The sequence below is a fragment of the Pelobates fuscus genome, chromosome 8, assembly GCF_036172605.1.
Source record: "Pelobates fuscus isolate aPelFus1 chromosome 8, aPelFus1.pri, whole genome shotgun sequence".
NCBI lineage: Eukaryota > Metazoa > Chordata > Amphibia > Anura > Pelobatidae > Pelobates > Pelobates fuscus.
Window position 1 is genome coordinate 115,573,803 of NC_086324.1, and position 16,871 is coordinate 115,590,673.

The following is a 16,871-nucleotide window of genomic DNA, read 5'->3' on the forward strand; positions in this document are numbered from 1 at the left end:
TAGAGTATCCCAATAAGCTGAGTAAATAAACAGAGCAAATTGCAAATACAATATAAAATAATCCCACCAGAGCACACTATAGGTATTAGAGGAGAGTGTACTTATCTGGTCTGAGGGAGCAGCGAAGAAAGAGGAAGAAGCATGGAGTGCTACAGCTTATATACTAAGGGGGTGGATACCAATGATAGCACTGTCAATATGCTAATGTTATTTGTTTTTTCTCTCTTCTGCATATATCTCTCTTTGCTGCTGAGGGAGAATTAAAGAAAGAGAAGCATAATAGGAGCCTCCGTGTATTTAATAAAATTAACTTTAAGTATGCAAAAAACTGTTTTTCACAAAACATATAAAATATCATTAACCCCTTAAGGACCGAGGACGGTTCAGGACCGTCATCGGCATTTTTGCAATGCCGACCGAGGACGGTCCTGAATTTATAATTAAATTACACACGTGTGCATATATATAATATATATAATAACTATATATATTGTATATATATTATTATAAACTACAAATAATAAGTAATTTAAATTAAACTAAAAAAATTAAAAATAATAATAAAAATTTTAAAAAAAATTATATATCTATACGAAATTTTATTCTAACTGTATTTTGATATTAATATATATATTTATATCAAAATACACTTAGAATGAAATTGTATATATATCTATGTATATATAAATAAATAAAAAGAATACGAACTATTCATATGTCCATATACAAAATTACATAAATAATTATATAAATATACACGTAGACTTCAAATATATAAATATGCATATATATTTAAATTCTACGTGCGTATTTATGTAATATTTTTACATAATTAAGTTATTTTATTGATTGCAATTTAAGGGACCTGCCTGCCAACCCAGGCCAAAAGTCCAGAGAATTTAATTTGCTATCACTGTATTTTACCCTGTAACGTTCTACGACACCCTAAAACCTGTACATGGGGGGGTACTGTTTTACTCGGGAGACTTTCCTGAACACAAATATTAGTGATTCAAAACAGTAAAACATATCACAGCGATGATATTGTCAGTGAAAGTGACTTTTTTTGCATTTTTCACACACAAACAGCACTTTTACTGATGATATAATTGTTGTGATACATTTTCCAGTTTTGAAACACTAATATTTGTGTTCAGCAAAGTCTCCTGAGTAGAACAGTACCCCCCATGTACAGGTTTTATAGCGTTTTTGAAAGTTACAGGGTCAAATATATGGGTCATATTTTTACATTGAAAATGGCCAGGTTGGTTACGTTGCCTTTGAGAGCGTATGGTAGCCCAGGAATGAGAATTACCCCCATGATGGCATACCATTTGCAAAAGTAGACAACCCAAGGTATTGCAAATGGGGTATGTCCAGTCTTTTTTAGTAACCACTTAGTCACAAACACTGGCCAAAATTAGCGTTCAATTTAGTTTTTTACTTTTTTCACACACAAACAAATATGAACGCTAACTTTGGCCAGTGTTTGCGACTAAGTGGCTACTAAAAAAGTCTGGACATACCCCATATTGAATACCCTGGGTTGTCTACTTTAAAAAAAATATGTACATGTGGGGTGTTATTTAGCGATTTATGACAGATAATAGTGTTACAATGTCACTATTGATACATTTTAAAAATATAGGTTTTGAAACTGCAATATCCTACTTGTACCTATAGCCCTATAACATGCAAAAAAATAGCAAAAAGCATGTAAACACTGGGTATTTTTAAACTCAGGACAAAATTTGGAATCTATTTAGCAGTTTTTTTCATTCGCTTTTGTAGATGAGTAAAATATTTTTTACATAAAAGTCAAAAAACATGTATTTTTTTCAATTTTTCATCATATTTTTTCATTTTTTTAAAAATTACATTACATGAGATTATATAATTAATGGTATGTAAAGAAAGCCCCTTTTGTCCTGAAAAAAACAATATATAATTTGTATGGGAACAGTAAATGAGAGAGCGGAAAATTACAGCTAAACACAACCACCACAAAAGTGTCAAAAAGATGCCTGGTCGCAAATGTACAACATCGCAAAAAAAGTCCGGTCCTTAAGGGGTTAATGATAACACAGATGAAGAGACATAACATCTAGAGAAATATCATAGTCCGTATAAAAACAGCAACCATGTCCCATAACAGACTCTATTTTACATGCATTTGTGTACACACACACTTATGTGCATGCATATGCACCTCCTCCAATAGCTTGCTACTACCTCCTTCTTTACCAATACCTACATAAGATCTGAAAGTAAATAAATATAAATTGTGATTTAATATCGAACATCTCGCCAAAACCTCTTATGCTATCTGTTATGCACAAATATTGACCAGGTTTTCTCTCCTAATTTAGTCAACAGAAGAAATTGTTGAAAGTCCTCAAGGACATTGATAGTAAATCTGTTTCATACAGTGATGTAGAACAGCAGGTGAGTGCTATACAGTATTGAACAGAACAGTAATTCTGAAATGCTGCCATACATCAGCTCATAGGAGCTGTTAGATCTGATGATGTTCTGCATGATTATGTAACAGTCAAACAATAACAGCCAAATAATAAGAAGCAAAGTCACTTTATAAGGTACACTCTAATATGCAATCCCTTTTCCCAGTTTCCACACATCTGATGTCAACACACATTTAAATTTATATAGCAATACTGCTATATAAAACCGAATAAATAGTTTGCTGTTATATTTTACACATACATTTAAATGATGCCTTGTGGTTTTGTCCTGGGAAAAATGGTTATCAGCACCTCAGAGAAAATAGCTTACTAATTAGTATTGATTAGTATTGAAAACCTAGTCAAATTAAAAGTAAAATACCTAATTTTTAACATAGGGGTCTATGGGGTCTATTTCACAAGACAAGAATAGTTAAATTTTACCATTACTTAACTGCATAACTAACTATCAGTAAAGCAACCTTTGATAAAGCACTGTGCTCTAGATGTATTACCGCCTCTAACCATAAGTTTAGAATTGCTTTTAGAAGTTTTTATGGTACATGTGATCTGTATTGGTAGCGTTTCAGCTTGAAATTATACCTATACAGAAAAATCTATGTATTTGTACCAAGGTGTATTGGGGCCAACGACTTATTCAGCCCATAACTCTGAGTTCTATGCAACATAAAAGTCTGTTGGCAGCACGGCAATCCGTTTCCTTAATTGCAGGCAGCACTATGTGCGTGCCACCTGATGGCCATCATTCATCAGAGGCTGGTCAGGTGAGAAGATCATCCTGTCTGGCATCTTAACCCTGTTCCAAATTATTATGCAAATTATATTTAAGTATATATATAGTATATATATTAAGAGATTTGTGGCTAATTCAGAGCACAGACGACGGGTGTGTGCAGATAAAGGCACATTGAGGAAGATTTCTGCCAGATCCATACATCGGATCAGTAGAGCAGCTTCTAAAATACCATTACATAGCAGCAAACAGATATTTGAAGCTGCTGGTGCCTCTGGAGTCCCATGGACATCATGGTGTAGAGTCCTCCAGAGTCTTGCAACTGTGCATAAATCTTCTATTCGGCCACCACTAACCAATGCTCACAAGCAGAAACGGCTGCATTGGGCAGAAAAATACATGAAGACTAATTTTCAAACAGTCCTGTTCACTGATGAGTGCCGTGCAACCCTTGATGGTCCAGATAGATGGAGTAGTGGCTGGTTGGTGGACGGCCACCCTGTTCCAACAAGGCTGTGACGTCAGCAAGGCGGTGGTGGAGTCATGTTTTGAGCCAGAATCATGGGAAGAGAGCTTGGTCGGCTCCTTTAGGGTCCCCGAAGGTGTAAAGATTACCTCTGCAAAGTATGTGGAGTTTCTGACTGACCACTTTCTTCCCTGGTACAGAAGGAAGAACTATGCTTTCCGTTATAAAATCATCTTCATGCATGACAATGCACCATCTCATGCTGCAAAGAATACATCTGCATCAATGGCTACTATGGGGACAAAAGGAGAGAAAGTCATGGTGTGGCCTCCTGTCAGGATCGGGACAGGGATCCAACACGCAGAGTACTAGCAGTAGAAAGGTACGTATACCGGGCCTTAGAATGGCCGGACTAACGTACAGAGAATAGTCAGAGACAAGCCGAGGTCGAGGTAAGGAGAAGACAGGTAAGCGAGAGACAAGCCGGGTCAGAGGGATAACAGAGATAAGCAGAATAGTACAACAAGCCGGGTCAGAACCAAAGAGCAAACTAGAATACCAGAGCACTGAGTGACTAGACAAGCTAGAACCACGACAGGGCAATGAGCTGACGAGTGAAGCAAGCTTAAATACCCTGAGTCCGGAGAGTAGACACGCCTCAGCTGAGTGCTGATAGGATAAAGCCAATAGAGTGGCAGGTCGCTCGGGATAGCGTCAAGACGTCACGTATCGAGCGTCATGTTAGAAAAGGAAGCGGATCCCTTGCGGCCAGCGTTAGAAAGACTGGATGGACCGCGAGGAACGGGAGATATGGCGTGTCTAGACGGATAAACAACTAAGTCTCTACCCTTCTCAAAGGTAGAGACCTCAGGTACCCTGACAGTACCCCCCCTCTCAGATACGCCCACCGGGCGGAAGGGACCGGGACGAGATGGGAAGCGGGAGTGAAACGCCCTGCGGAGGCGAGGAGCATGGACGTCCTCCTGAGGTACCCAACTCCTCTCCTCAGGACCATATCCCTTCCAGTTGACCAGATACTGTAATTTTCCCCGGGACAATCGGGAATTGATAATGGAGTTGACCTCGTACTCCTCCTGGCCGTCCACCTGAACAGAGCGAGGTGAGGAAACCGCAGAGGAGAATCTGTTGCAAATCAGTGGTTTCAGCAACGACACATGAAAGGAGTTGGGAATGCGTAAGGCCGACGGCAGAGCTAGGCGATACGCAACCGGGTTGATACGAGACAAAACCCTGTAAGGACCTATGTACCGAGGCGCAAATTTCATAGAGGGAACTTTTAAACGAATGTTCTTAGTACTCAGCCATACTCTATCCCCAGGGACAAAAACTGGAGCCGCCCTTCTGTGTTTATCAGCGTGTTTTTTGAACAACATAGAATTATGCAGGAGAATCTGACGAGTCTGATCCCACAACTTCTTCAGATTGGCGACATGATCATCAACCGACGGTACTCCTTGGGAAGAAGAGACCGAAGGAAAAATGGAGGGATGAAAGCCATAATTCATGAAGAAGGGGCTGGAACGAGTAGAATCACAAACGAGATTATTGTGTGCGAACTCTGCCCAAGGAATCAAACCGACCCAATCATCCTGGTGTTCGGAAACAAAGCAGCGCAGATATTGTTCAATCTTTTGATTAGTACGCTCAGCGGCTCCGTTAGACTGAGGGTGATATGCAGAGGAGAAGTTCAATTTGATGCCTAATTGAGAACAAAAGGATCTCCAGAATCGTGAGACAAATTGAGAGCCTCTATCAGAAACGATTTCAGAAGGTATCCCATGTAAGCGAAAAACTTCTCTCGCAAAAATCTCCGCCAATTCAGGAGATGAGGGGAGTTTAGGCAACGGTACAAAATGAGCCATCTTAGTGAATCTATCCACCACCGTGAGAATAACTGTCTGTCTCTTGGAGGCAGGTAAATCCACAATAAAGTCCATGGCCAAACAGGACCATGGTTTCTCAGGAATGTCCAAGGGAAGCAACAAACCACAGGGAGATGCGTGAGGCTGTTTAGTCCTGGTACAAGTCTTGCAAGCCCCGACGAACTCCTTAATATCCTTTCGTAAGGAAGGCCACCAGAAATCCTTGGAGATCAGGGAATAAGTCTTGCGAATGCCAGGATGACCAGCCACCTTGCTTTCGTGGAAACACTGTAAGAGCTCCAGTTGGAGTTCAGGAGGAACACATTTTCTTCCCTCAGGAGTCTGTCCAGGTGCTAGATGCTGTAAGTTCAAGATCTGGGCAAGCAACGGGGAATGGATTTTGAGACTTGTGTTAGCAATAATGTTGCATTGGGGTACAATAGAAGACAGAACCGGTTCAGAAGAAGCCAATGGTTCATATTGGCGAGATAGAGCATCGGCTTTAGAATTCTTTGAACCAGGCCTATAAGTAAGAACGTAGTTGAAATGGGTAAGGAATAACGACCAACGAGCTTGCCTGGAAGACAATCGCTTGGCCTCTCCAATATAGGACAAGTTCTTGTGATCCGTTAAAATAGTAACAGGATGTAATGTCCCTTCCAATAAATGTCTCCATTCCTTTAAAGCTTTGATAACAGCTAGTAGTTCTCTGTCCCCAATGTCATATCTGCTCTCTGCACCAGACAATTTTTTAGAAAAAAATCCACATGGATGTAATGGTTTATCCACACCTAGCCTTTGGGATAGGATAGCACCTACGCCAGTCTCTGAGGCGTCTACCTCAAGTAGGAAAGGCAGAGTGGTATTAGGGTGAACCAAAATTGGGGCGGAAGCAAAACGCTCCTTGAGAGTTTTAAAAGCAAGGAGAGCTTCCGTAGACCAATTCTTAGTATCAACCCCCTGTTTGGTCATATTGGTGATGGGCGCAATAATAGAAGAATAACCCTTAATAAAGCGCCTATAGTAATTGGAGAACCCAATGAATCTCTGAACGGCCTTGAGACCCTTGGGTAGAGGCCAATCCAGAATGGACTGGAGCTTATCCGGGTCCATCTTAAATCCCTCCCCAGAGATCACATAACCGAGGAAATTTACTTGGGATTGATCGAAACTACATTTCTCCAATTTGCAGTACAGCCCATGTTGAAGAAGTTTGTGCAAAACCCTTCTGACCTGATCGTGGTGAGTCTCAATGTCTCTAGAATGTATGAGTATATCGTCCAGGTATACAATAACACACTCCTGCTGAAATTCCCTAAGAACCTCATTTATCAGATCCTGGAATACGGCCGGTGCATTACATAACCCAAAAGGCATTACAGTATATTCATAATGACCGTAACGAGTATTGAACGCCGTCATCCACTCGTGTCCCTGCTGGACTCTCACCAAGTTGTACGCCCCTCTGAGGTCTAACTTAGTGAAAATGTTAGAACCCTTTAAACGATCAAAGAGTTCAGTAATCAAAGGAATGGGATAAGCATTCCTAATGGTTATCTTGTTCAAACCTCGATAATCAATACAAGGCCTAAGAGAACCATCCTTCTTTTTAACAAAAAAAAATCCAGCCCCGGCAGGGGAGGAGGATCTCCTAATGAATCCCTTGTCTAAATTCTCGTGAATATACTCCTCTAGAACTGAATTCTCCTTAGTAGCTAACGGGTATACATGACCCCTGGGAGGCATGGTACCAGGGAGTAGGTTAATCTTGCAATCAAAGGATCTGTGTGGAGGTAAGGTATCGGCTCTCTTTTTATCAAATACTGCCTTTAAATCCAGGTACTGAGGCGGTATTTGTATCTCTGTAGGATTAGAGGAGCTAGCCGACGTGTTTGCCAGGCAAAGAGGCGAAACCCTCCGCAAACACTTCTCTTGGCAATTCTGACCCCATGAAACTATTTCCCCTAATTCCCAATTAATGATAGGGTTATGTCTCTTTAACCAGGAGTACCCCAGGACTATGGGAATAGAAGGAGAGGAAATGATCAACAGGGATAGATCTTCCTCATGCAAAATGCCAACAGTTAAATTCACAGGTATGGTCTCACGGAAAATAACAGGCTCAAGTAACGGTCTACCATCTATGGCCTCTACGGCCAGGGGTGTCTCCCTTAACTGGGATGGGATAGTATGCTTGTTAACAAAAACTTGATCGATAAAGCTCTCAGCGGCTCCAGAATCGATCAAAGCCATGGTTTTTACTACTCCCTTCTCCCAAGTCAAAGAAACGGGTAACAGAAGCCTGTGATCTTTATAATTGTGAACAGAGGACAAAATAGATACACCCAAGGCCTGTCCTCTAGAGAAACTTAGGTGCGAGCGTTTCCCGAACGACTGGGACAATTTAGGCGTAAATGACCTCTGACTCCACAGTACATACATAAACCCTCCCTTCTCCTGTACTGTCTCTCCTCCTCTGTGAGGTGAGTATTACCTATCTGCATAGGCTCAGGGAAACGTGAGGTTTCGATCTCAGAATCTCGAAATGCAGGAGCTAGTTTAAAGGAGGGTCTACGAGTCCTATCTCGAGTGTTCTGTCTCTCTCTTAAGCGTTCATCAATGCGAGAGATAAAAGAAATTAAATCCTCCAAACTCTCAGGGAGCTCTCTAGTAGCGACCTCGTCAAGGATTACATCTGATAGCCCATTTAAAAATACATCTATATAAGCCTGTTCGTTCCACTTAACTTCTGCCGCCAAGGATCTGAACTCTAGTGCATAATCCACAAGTGTTCGATTTTCCTGTCTAAGGCGCAACAGTAATCTAGCTGCATTGACCTTCCTACCAGGGGGGTCAAAAGTTATTTTAAAAGCAGCTACAAAGGCATTATAGTTATAGACTAATGGGTTATCATTCTCCCATAAAGGATTAGCCCATCTCAGAGCCTTCTCAATGAGTAACGTAACAATGAATCCAATCTTCGCTCTATCTGTAGGATAGGAGCGGGGTTGTAATTCGAAATGGATGCTGATCTGGTTCAAAAAACCACGACACTTCTCAGGTGAACCGCCATAACGTACTGGTGGAGTAATACGAGAAGAAGCACCTACAGTAGCCACTTCTAGACCTGAACTTACAGGAGAGATCGAAGGAGTACGTGTCTCCTCTGGTGGGTTACTAGCACGAGACAAAAGCGCCTGTAGTGCTAGAGCCATCTGATCCATCCTGTGTTCCATGGCGTCAAACCTGGGGTCGGAAGAACCAAGCTGACTGTTAGTACCTGCAGGATCCATTGGCCCTGTCGTAATGTCAGGATCGGGACAGGGATCCAACACGCAGAGTACTAGCAGTAGAAAGGTAAGTATACCGGGCCTTAGAATGGCCGGACTAACGTACAGAGAATAGTCAGAGACAAGCCGAGGTCGAGGTAAGGAGAAGACAGGTAAGCGAGAGACAAGCCGGGTCAGAGGGATAACAGAGATAAGCAGAATAGTACAACAAGCCGGGTCAGAACCAAAGAGCAAACTAGAATACCAGAGCACTGAGTGACTAGACAAGCTAGAACCACGACAGGGCAATGAGCTGACGAGTGAAGCAAGCTTAAATACCCTGAGTCCGGAGAGTAGACACGCCTCAGCTGAGTGCTGATAGGATAAAGCCAATAGAGTGGCAGGTCGCTCGGGATAGCGTCAAGACGTCACGTATCGAGCGTCATGTTAGAAAAGGAAGCGGATCCCTTGCGGCCAGCGTTAGAAAGACTGGATGGACCGCGAGGAACGGGAGATATGGCGTGTCTAGACGGATAAACAACTAAGTCTCTACCCTTCTCAAAGGTAGAGACCTCAGGTACCCTGACACCTCCATCCTCCCCTGACCTCAATCCTATTGAGAACCTTTGGAGCATCCTCAAGCAAAAGATCTATGAGGGTGGGAGGCAGTTTACATCCAAACAGCAGCTCTGGGAGGCTATTCTGACATCTTGCAAACAAATTCAAGCAGAAACTGTCCAATAACTCACAAGTTCAATGGATGCAAGACTTGGGAAACTGCTATCAAATAAGGCGTCCTATGTTCAAATGTAACGTGACCTGTTAAAATGTTTAAAAAGTTAAAATGTTGTTATAAGTTTGATTTAAATAGGTTTTAATTTCAGTAAATATGCTGCAAACACAACAAATGACAATTTTCAGTTCTTTACAAACTATAAAGTGTTTTGTAACTTACTGTGCGTAATAATTTGGATCAGTGCATTGTACGTTTATGTTTAAAAAAAATACTGTTATTAGGAGGTTTCTTCAATAAAATTTTTATTGTACTCTTAACAGTTGATAACATGAGAATTATGCTGACTATTATTTACATCAATCATTTAGGTAAATGAGCAAAATATAATTTGCATATTTTTGAACAGGGTGTAGTTGCTGGAATCTCCCAATGGCAGGAGAACCAGTCAATGTTTGTCTCCCCTTAAAGATATTGCGTTTACAGGCAATTGTTTCTCTGGCAGCAGATCTTGTAAAGCCGCTTGGTGAGATCAGAAAGACTTTTTGAACAATCACCAAACTTGTTAATTATATTTTTAAGTTGGACCAGTTGTCAATGAGAAGCAGAATGCAACAATTTGAAGTCTTATGAGCCAGACTGTGAAATTGCAAAAGATCTGGCTATCTGCTCCTCTTTCGACCAAACTGCTTCGTGAGTTGCCCACCACCAGTGGCTCCCAAGCCCCAGAGACTGGCATCTCAATACAAAAGGCTTAACGTCTTTGCCAAGATCTAAAGAGGAACTGCCGTCCATCACATGCACCTGATTTCCTTCTTCATTACCTGAATCTTAGGCAATGGCAACTGCAGGACAGGATTTAACAGTGTTGATAAAGGTTGGATCATATCCCTTGACCTTAAATGTGCTCCATCACCGGCTTCTTGATCTTGGTTAGATACCAAGAGGAAAAACTGATCCATATAGGATATGTGTCCTACCTTCCCAGAGGAAACTAAGAAATTTCTAGCAATCTGGATGGATGGGAGTCATGAAGTATGTGTACTTCAGATCCAGATGCGTGAGCCAATCCATGAGAAGGTCTCAAGAGGAAATTAAGGTCCTACATTTTTTATTGTAGCGTTCAAAGAAGTTCAGCTTCCTAAAATTGATCACTGGTCAAATGTCCCCTGCCTTCTACCTCACCAAATATAGATTGCTGAAGAAACTGTGGTTTTCTGGAGCTTGTTGGATCGCTGCCTTGGATTCAAGGGCACAAAACTGTTCTGAGATGATAGATTGCTGATGATGATTTCCTACAAACAATCTTGGTGGATGAGACTGGACAGAATGTTGATGAAATTGTATCACATAACCTAGTACTGAGTGCAATACCCACACTTTGGAGTTTATCAGTGCACAGTTTAAAAAAAAAAAAAAATGCAATATTCCTGTCAAGTGGCATATACTGGTGATTCTGAGGTCTTATTTGCTAGATACTTGGCATGTGGGCATGTGCACATCTTTGCATTCCTCTACCTCTATCAATAATCTAGAGATTGAGCATATTAGATTGTGGCTAGTGGGATCGGGGAATTGGATGGGGCATGGTACCGGTTGGAGCTGGACGACCAGAATTCTCTGGAAACCCATCCCTTCTCAAAAGCACCTTGAGATGTCCTGAACACTAGTCTAATAGAAGGTTGCATCTTGCTATCTATTTTTACATGTTTATTTTATTTGTGCATGTTTTCACTGCCACAACAGCTGGTGCAAGCACATCATTAGACATTTTATAACCGTAGTGTGGCATCTAGAACACTGCACATTTTATGTTATTTAGAGTAACCAGAAATAAACCAAAAGCCTACATATCACAGTAGTGATAAGTAAATACTGGGATTCTTGATGGGTAACATGTAATCATAAGAGTTTCTTTGGTTGTTAAGCACAACAGAGAGGCTAAAATGACACATCTATATGCTTATAACGGGTAAGATGCTGAATATGGGCAGGTATCATTTAAACAAACATTATAAATTGCATGGTATAAGCCCAATTATAACAAGTAAGAGTATAGCACATTGCTGAGCCTGTCAGTGAGATTAATTTGAAATGTAACCACTGGAGATATGCCTATTAATTAGTAACCCCACCAAACAAGTGAAATTAAACATGGTAACATAAAACAAAAGTATAATTTCACACATGAGAAAAGTGGTGTACATCATTTTCTGGGCAGGGTGAAACACGGGCAGGTACTCGTGGTCAGATCAGCCAACTCCCAAGAGTGGTAAGGCGGTAGCATGTTTTGGGAAGTCCACATACAGCTTGGCAGATATGGGGCATCCCTCCAGCCCCAGACCTGTAGGAGGGCCTGCATCTTTTTACCACAGACTTGGGTGCTACTGTAGGCCAAGTCTCTACCCCACTGTGGAATCCAGAGGCAGTTGGTGGTAAACGCTGCTTCCTGTGGGTGATCCTCCGTCTATGCGGATGATGCCAAGATGATATACCTCTAGTCGCCCTTGGCCCAGATAGGCCAGCAGCAGAGTGTCAGTTTCTTTGCTGTTTTAAACAACAAATCTTACTTTTTCTGTGTTTGAGTTTTAAGTTGATTTTAACGATCAGCTCCTTCGATAATGTTGCCACGGTTACTCACCTGATAGTAGTAACCAGCACTGCTGCTAATCAGTGCAGTCTATTCAAGCAGCAAGTCCCAGTACCTCCTTGCCCTTGCGTGGTCTCCTGTTTCCCAGAAGACTCCTTGTTTCCTGTGTGTTCCTGGTTCCTGTCTGCTGGCTTTGTTCCCGACTCCGCTGCTCTCCGTTCTCCCGATCCTGGCTCGTCTGACTACCCGCTCTGGTGCCTGATCCCTGCTTGCCTCCTGGACTTTGCTTTTAGTTATTTCATTTATTGCTATTTATAATAAAGGTGTTTTGCATCCAGTCTGTCTGGTTTCTGGTCCCTAACACAGGGTAATTTTCCGCCATCTTGGTTGCGTTGCCTTGAGGGGGCCTCTCCACTTTCACTTTCTGGTCCATCCGCTTGGGTTGGAGGAGTTGGGCGCATTTCTATGACCTGCTAGAAAGACTACATGCTTCTCATGACTCATAGCTGCAGTCTAGGAGCAAAACAGCAGGGTTTTAACATGTTGGACATTAGGGGAGGGTATACTGCCCTTTCCCAGTGTATTTTGTGCTGCCCCAAACACACTGTGGGCAGCACTAATGCACCAAGTTAACCCTTTTGTGACTGTAGCCATTTCCCTTTTCTCTAATGTATCATAGTCATATATTTTCTATAATCCCCATGTCTCACTTACCTGAACTGTAGTCTGCCCCCCTCCCATGTCTCTCTAAACTGATCTGTAGGCTGCCCTCCATGCCTTACTTACCTGACCTCATTCTGCCCCTCAATGCCTCACTTACCTGATCTGTAGGCTGTCTCTCCCCACATCCCTCACTTAACTGATCTGTAGGCTGTCTCTCCCTACGTCCCTCACTTAACTGATCTGTAGGCTGTCTCCCCCCACATCCCTCACTCACCTGATCTGTAGGCTGCCCCGCCCCTTATCATCCCTATCTTACCTGATCTTTAGGCTGTCTCAGGCCCCCATCCCTAATTTACCTGATCTGTAGGCTGCCTCTGCAAACTGGGAGTTGCTGACTGCACTCTTTGCTGCTCCCCTGCAGATTCAGTCAGGAGAGAGAAGCAGGGATAAGATGTAGCTTCCTATCCCTGCCTTTCCATAGTTGCCAACATTTGAAAAAAATTACAGGGACACTTTGCAGCACAGCTATCAATTATTACCTTGAACATTTACCACACCCACTACCGCAAAGCTCCGCCCCCTATGTCCAACCCACATAATTAATCCCTGCCTACCTTTAGTGCAGATTACAGGGTCTACTATCTACCATCTATATCAGGCAGGTACATTTTATCACTTTTAGGTGAGTTGGGTATCAGTGGTGACACTGTCAGTAGAAATATAGAAAGACCTTGTGCAGATGTGCTTCAGTCAGAGAGTTGTGTCTATACCATAGAACATACATTAGTTCACAAAAATAATTATATTGGGGAGTGAATATATAAAAAAAAAAACCTGAAAATGGGAAATGAAAGATATAGAAGGATAATTTACAGAATTGAATTAATGAGAGAAATGGGAGCAATTTAAAAACATATGCATGTATTAGCCCCTTTCCATGCCCCTAATTCAACATGTTGAATGTCTCAGATTGAGACTTCAGTCACCACTCCACTGCTTCTGATTCTTCTAGTTTCTGGAGTCTGTGGGCATTGTACGTGTATTATACAAAGAGCAGCACTATGCAGGGAGCACTGACTGTCACGGGATATTATACAGACAAACCTGTATTATACAGAGAGCAGCACTATAAAGGGAGCACTGACTGCCCCGGGATATTATACACAGACCTGTATTATACAGAGAGCAGCACTATAAAAGGAGCAGTACTATACAGGGAGCACTGACTGTCCCAGGATATTATACCCACAGACCTGTACTATACAAATAGCAGCACTGTAAGGAGGCACTGGCTATTCTGGGATATTATACAGACACAGACCTGTATTATGCCATGAGCAGCACAATATAAGGAGCATGGACTATTCTGGGATATTATACACAGAGAGCAGCAAGCTCACTGACCCACACACACACACACACACACAATATCTCACTACAAACAAGCTCACTGACGCACACAAAAGCTCACTGAGAAACACACAAGCTTTCTCACTAGCAGACACACACACACACATACCTGAGTATATCAATCCTACCTTGCACTGGGGGCTGTTGCTGGGAGATCAGGTAGCCATTTTCTGGCCTTTTCTAACTGCAGCAAGGTCTCCTGCTTAACGGTGGGACTTATCTAAATATCAACCTACTCAAACTGAAATTAAAATTTTAAACAGAGGTTTAAAATTTGCCCCAGATAGGAAATTCAATTCTTTTTCGGCTTATGTTGATGTTTTAAAGTATTCAAGGAATCTTACGTTAAAAAGATTTTTTGCGATTCATAAATGTCAAAATAAAATTATAGATAGTTCACATACTAACCTGAGAGGGAAATCAAATGTTTATCCTAGTACATATAAATCCAGTGCAATAGATATTTTCGAAAAATCAGTAACTGAGGATCTTAAAAGGCTAGAGATAAATAGTAAAAAAAAATTCTAGTTATTTAAGTAAAATTGAATGGGAAGCTTTACAGAGTTTGAGGAAAAATAAGGAAATTGTGATAAAGCCAGCAGATAAAGGGACACTAATAACGATTTAAAGGAATGTTTTAAACAGTTAAAAGATGAAAGAATTTATGTTGAATTAAAAGCAGAATCTACTGATAAGATTATTGAATCCCTAAAGGTTCTCTTGGACAGTGGTAAGATAAAGGCATTCTTAATGAAAATGAATATAAATTTATATTACAATTCCCTAGAGTGCCTACTTTCTACACTCTGCCTAAGATCCATAAGGACGCACAACATCCCCCGGGTAGACCCATTATTTCGGGGATAGGCTCAGTATCTGCAAACATTTCCAAGTATGTAGACATTTGGCTGCAGGACTTGGTAAAAGCTATGCCCTCATACATCAAAGATACTACTGATGTTATAAAATTAGTTAGAAATTTTAAATGGGAAGATCCCTGTATTTTAATGACTAGTGATGTCTCTTCTTTATATACATCTATTCCTCACTCTTGTGGATGTGAGGCAGTATGTGACGCTTTAACTAAATCTAAAAAAAATTCTGAGGAACATATAGAGTTTTTAATTAACAATATCACATGGATTTTAAATAACAATTATTTTTATTTTAGTTCCAAATTTTACCTACAATGTCAAGGCACAGCTATGGGGATCAGGTTTGCCCCCCAGTTATGCCAACCTGTATATGTCAGGTTGGGAAAGTAAATATATATACGGCAGTACAGTCTGGGGGACAAACCTGGTCTCCTACTGTAGATATATTGACGATTTATTTTTTTTATGTGGAAGGGTACTGAAGAAGATTTAAAATAATTTTTAACTCTATTAAATATTAATAATTGGGGAATAATATTAATGAATGATTTTAGTGTTTTGAATATTAATTTTTTAGATTTAAATATTTATGTTGATAATGGAGTTTTAAAAACAAAACATTTTTTCAAAAAAGTGGATGCCAACAGCTATGTGCTGTATAATAGTGGCCATTATTCGGCCTGGCTTGATAATATCCCTAAAGGGCAATTTAGGAAGATTTGTAGAAATTGTACAGAAATAGATAAATTTAAAGAACAAGCCATAGTTTTAAAGAGAGATTTTTAAAGAAAGAATATCCAATTAAACTAGTGGAAGAAGCATACGAAGAGGCCCTAGAATTGGAACAAGAAAAACTGATTCTAAGTAATAATAATGTGATAGTTTCTAAATATGAGAATGGTCTGGCTCCTATGGCATTCGACTATAATAAGGATTGTAAGAAAATTAAATCAATCATTAATAAACATTGGCGCATTTTAAAGAAGGATAACGGACTTTGTAAGGTACTTCCTGAAAAACCTTGTATTACGTTTAGAGGTGTACCTAGTTTTATACAGATTTTAAGTTTTAATCATCCAAAAAGAGAACCGCAAAAAAACTTTTTTTTTTTTAAATGATAAAGGTTTTTATTCATGTGGACAATGAACAGGGTGCAAGTGTAGTAAAAATAAGAGTTTAAAAGGTATTAATACATTTAGGACAAGAAATGCAGAGAAGGATTTTTATATAAAAGATTTTATTACGTGTTTTAGTAGAAATTGTATTTATCTTTTAATTTGTCCTTGCGGATTGCAATATGTAGGGCATACCATTCGTCCTTTACATGAGAGGATTTATGAGCATATCAATAATACCCGCAAAGGTTACGAAAAACTTTTTTTAAAAGACATCATAATCAGGATCCAAATGGCTTGATTTTCCTAGGAATTAAAACAGTAAACAAATCATGGTGGGGTGGAGATCATATTAATAATATAGGAAAAGAAGAAATGAAATGGGTATATAAACTAGATATCCTGGAGCCTAATGGTCTTAATATAGAATTTGACCTTTTTTAACTTTATATATATATATTTAAATGTGATATTCCTTTAAGAAATGGAGCTCCCTTTCCTAAGAAGGTTGTTTTTTTTTTATGATTTTGACCTTGAGTTTTATTTTTTTTATTCTTTATTTTATTTGTGCATATGATGACAACAAGCGTCTTCCATGCATTTCAAAAGTGTGGCAGTTTGGTCGGCACATTTTTTTCTTTATATGATCAC

At 40.3% G+C, this 16,871-nt stretch overlaps 1 protein-coding gene across 1 annotated transcript in view; it reads left to right on the top strand.

Moving 5' to 3' along the window:
- KATNIP (katanin interacting protein) overlaps positions 1-16,871 on the top strand; it is a 357,151-nt gene that overhangs the window by 112,944 nt on the left and 227,336 nt on the right. The window contains exon 13 of the mRNA XM_063430236.1: positions 2,370-2,445. Coding sequence (XP_063286306.1) covers positions 2,370-2,445 — 76 coding nt within the window. The remainder of the gene's footprint in view (positions 1-2,369; positions 2,446-16,871) is intronic.